The sequence below is a fragment of the Sinocyclocheilus grahami genome, unplaced genomic scaffold (genome assembly GCF_001515645.1).
Source record: "Sinocyclocheilus grahami isolate Dianchi unplaced genomic scaffold, SAMN03320097.WGS_v1.1 scaffold1507.1, whole genome shotgun sequence".
In the NCBI taxonomy this organism is placed as follows: Eukaryota; Metazoa; Chordata; class Actinopteri; order Cypriniformes; family Cyprinidae; genus Sinocyclocheilus; species Sinocyclocheilus grahami.
This window is the reverse complement of record NW_015506686.1, coordinates 167,853-169,627: the sequence shown is the minus strand read 5'-3', so window position 1 is coordinate 169,627 and position 1,775 is coordinate 167,853. Positions and strand designations below refer to the sequence as shown.

The window sequence follows — 1,775 nt, the reverse complement described above, 5'->3', positions numbered from 1 at the left end:
TGTGTGTGTGTGTGTGTGTGTGTGTGTGTGTCTGTTTCTCTGTGTGTGTGTCTGTGTCTCTCTGTGTGTGTGTCTGTGTCTCTCTGTGTGTGTGTGTGTGTGTGTGTGTGTGTGTGTGTGTGTGTGTGTGTGTGTTTCAGGGTGGTGGTGTGTTCATCTCAGAATAAAGAGCTGCAGAGAACCGTCGATCAGCTGGAGAAACACAACGTGTGAGTGAACAACATCAGTCCTGCAACATTCCTGCTGATATGAAAGAAGATGATTTTCCACATTTTTATACACACACACATCCATATATATATATAAGTGCATTAAAAATAATATGTATATATCAGCTTTATACACGCACTTATCAAAGCAGTCAAATGTCAACAATTTTCAAATTCTCCATTTAATGCAAAAATAAGATTTTTGTCTGTGTGTTTGGATGCAGTCAAATCAGAAAACATGCTCATGTCTGCATTTTCTTCTGTCTCTGGATCATCATTCTGATCTTGAAATCAGGATTAGAAATAAAATAATGTGTGAAAATGGGCTGAGAACTGATCAGATTCAGACAGGAATCCTGTGTTTGTGGTGTTTTTCTGCCGTTTAATGGATAATACTAGACTAATCACCACACAAATGATTCTCAAAGGCAGAAACACAATGAAATGCATCATATTTAGTGAGAACGTGTGACACTGGCGTCAGCAGCTCAGCATTCGTCAGAAACGCACTGGGTTTCATTCAGCAGAATAAAAATAATCCAGAATTGAGTCATTTTCATGTAGTTTGTGTGGTCATCGTGTGTGTTTCAGGACTCTTGTGGCTCAGCTGCACAAACTTCAGGCTTTGATCAAGCAAACGGCCACCAAAGCGGCACAGACGAGCACGTGCATCATGGTCCGATCCATCTCTGTCTGCTCAGATCATGAATACAAGCACCAGACTGTGGATCTCACGAGTGTGTTCTTGCTCCTCACAGATCCTCCTCTTCTCTCTGGCTCTGCTCGTCTTCCCCAGTTACAGTCCGTTCAGCCGTCGTTCTCCGTCAGCGGAGGACACTTACGCTCCGGCCGCCGGTGAGACGCGCTCACTAAACATCACTAATGAACCTTACATGACCGCTGAAGCTTCTCCTGCTGAGCGCAAAAGAGCAGTGTTGGTAAACAAACATTATAAAGTGGAGAGTTCCGGTGCTTGGCTCTGATTGGCTGAGCCGCGTTCGAAGCTGTTGTAAATGACGCTACAAAGTAACACACACCTTTGTTTACGTTTGTGTGTTGCTCGGCAACCACTTTGTAGCAACCACAACTGTTTCTGAGGAGCTACATTGTTTGGTGGAAGAACACTGTGTTTATTAATATCATTACACTTTATTTGCTCTGCTTTATTTTGTGAAACCTTACTACGTATATAACCGTTTTATAAAAGCAATAATCCCCGTGAAGCCGTGGTTTACAGTGAATTTATAACAGCTAAGGGGAATTATTGCAGTTTCAGTTGCCATGGTAACAAACAATAACACCTGGAGATTTAGCAACAGTGTATACTGTACATATTTCTACATCATTTCTTTTAAATACTAACTATTCATATACTATTACTATAATATTAAAAAGTTCAGTTTCATTTTAATTTTAGTTCAGATAAACAAACTAAAATGAAAAGTTCCGAATTACACAAAAAATTAAAAAAGATTTAGAGTTAAACTAGTTAAAAATAAATAAAGATTACAATTAAATTAAAAATTAAAAAAAATAATAATTAAAAGTTTAGAATTACAGTAGTTA

General features: G+C 38.9%; 2 protein-coding genes across 2 annotated transcripts in view; one reads left to right on the top strand and one right to left on the bottom strand.

Annotated features, from left to right (window-relative positions):
- The window catches only part of LOC107570791 (CREB-regulated transcription coactivator 2-like), a gene marked incomplete at its 3' end in the record, with an annotated part of 33,417 nt that extends 32,304 nt beyond the window's left edge, over positions 1 to 1,113 (bottom strand). Inside the window, exon 1 of the mRNA XM_016257048.1 lies at positions 1,108 to 1,113. The remainder of the gene's footprint in view (positions 1 to 1,107) is intronic.
- LOC107570797 (cyclic AMP-responsive element-binding protein 3-like protein 4) overlaps positions 1 to 1,775 on the top strand; it is an 8,306-nt gene that overhangs the window by 5,545 nt on the left and 986 nt on the right. The window contains exons 6-8 of the mRNA XM_016257061.1: positions 141 to 209; positions 801 to 885; positions 968 to 1,064. Of these exons, the coding sequence (XP_016112547.1) occupies positions 141 to 209; positions 801 to 885; positions 968 to 1,064 (251 nt within the window). The remainder of the gene's footprint in view (positions 1 to 140; positions 210 to 800; positions 886 to 967; positions 1,065 to 1,775) is intronic.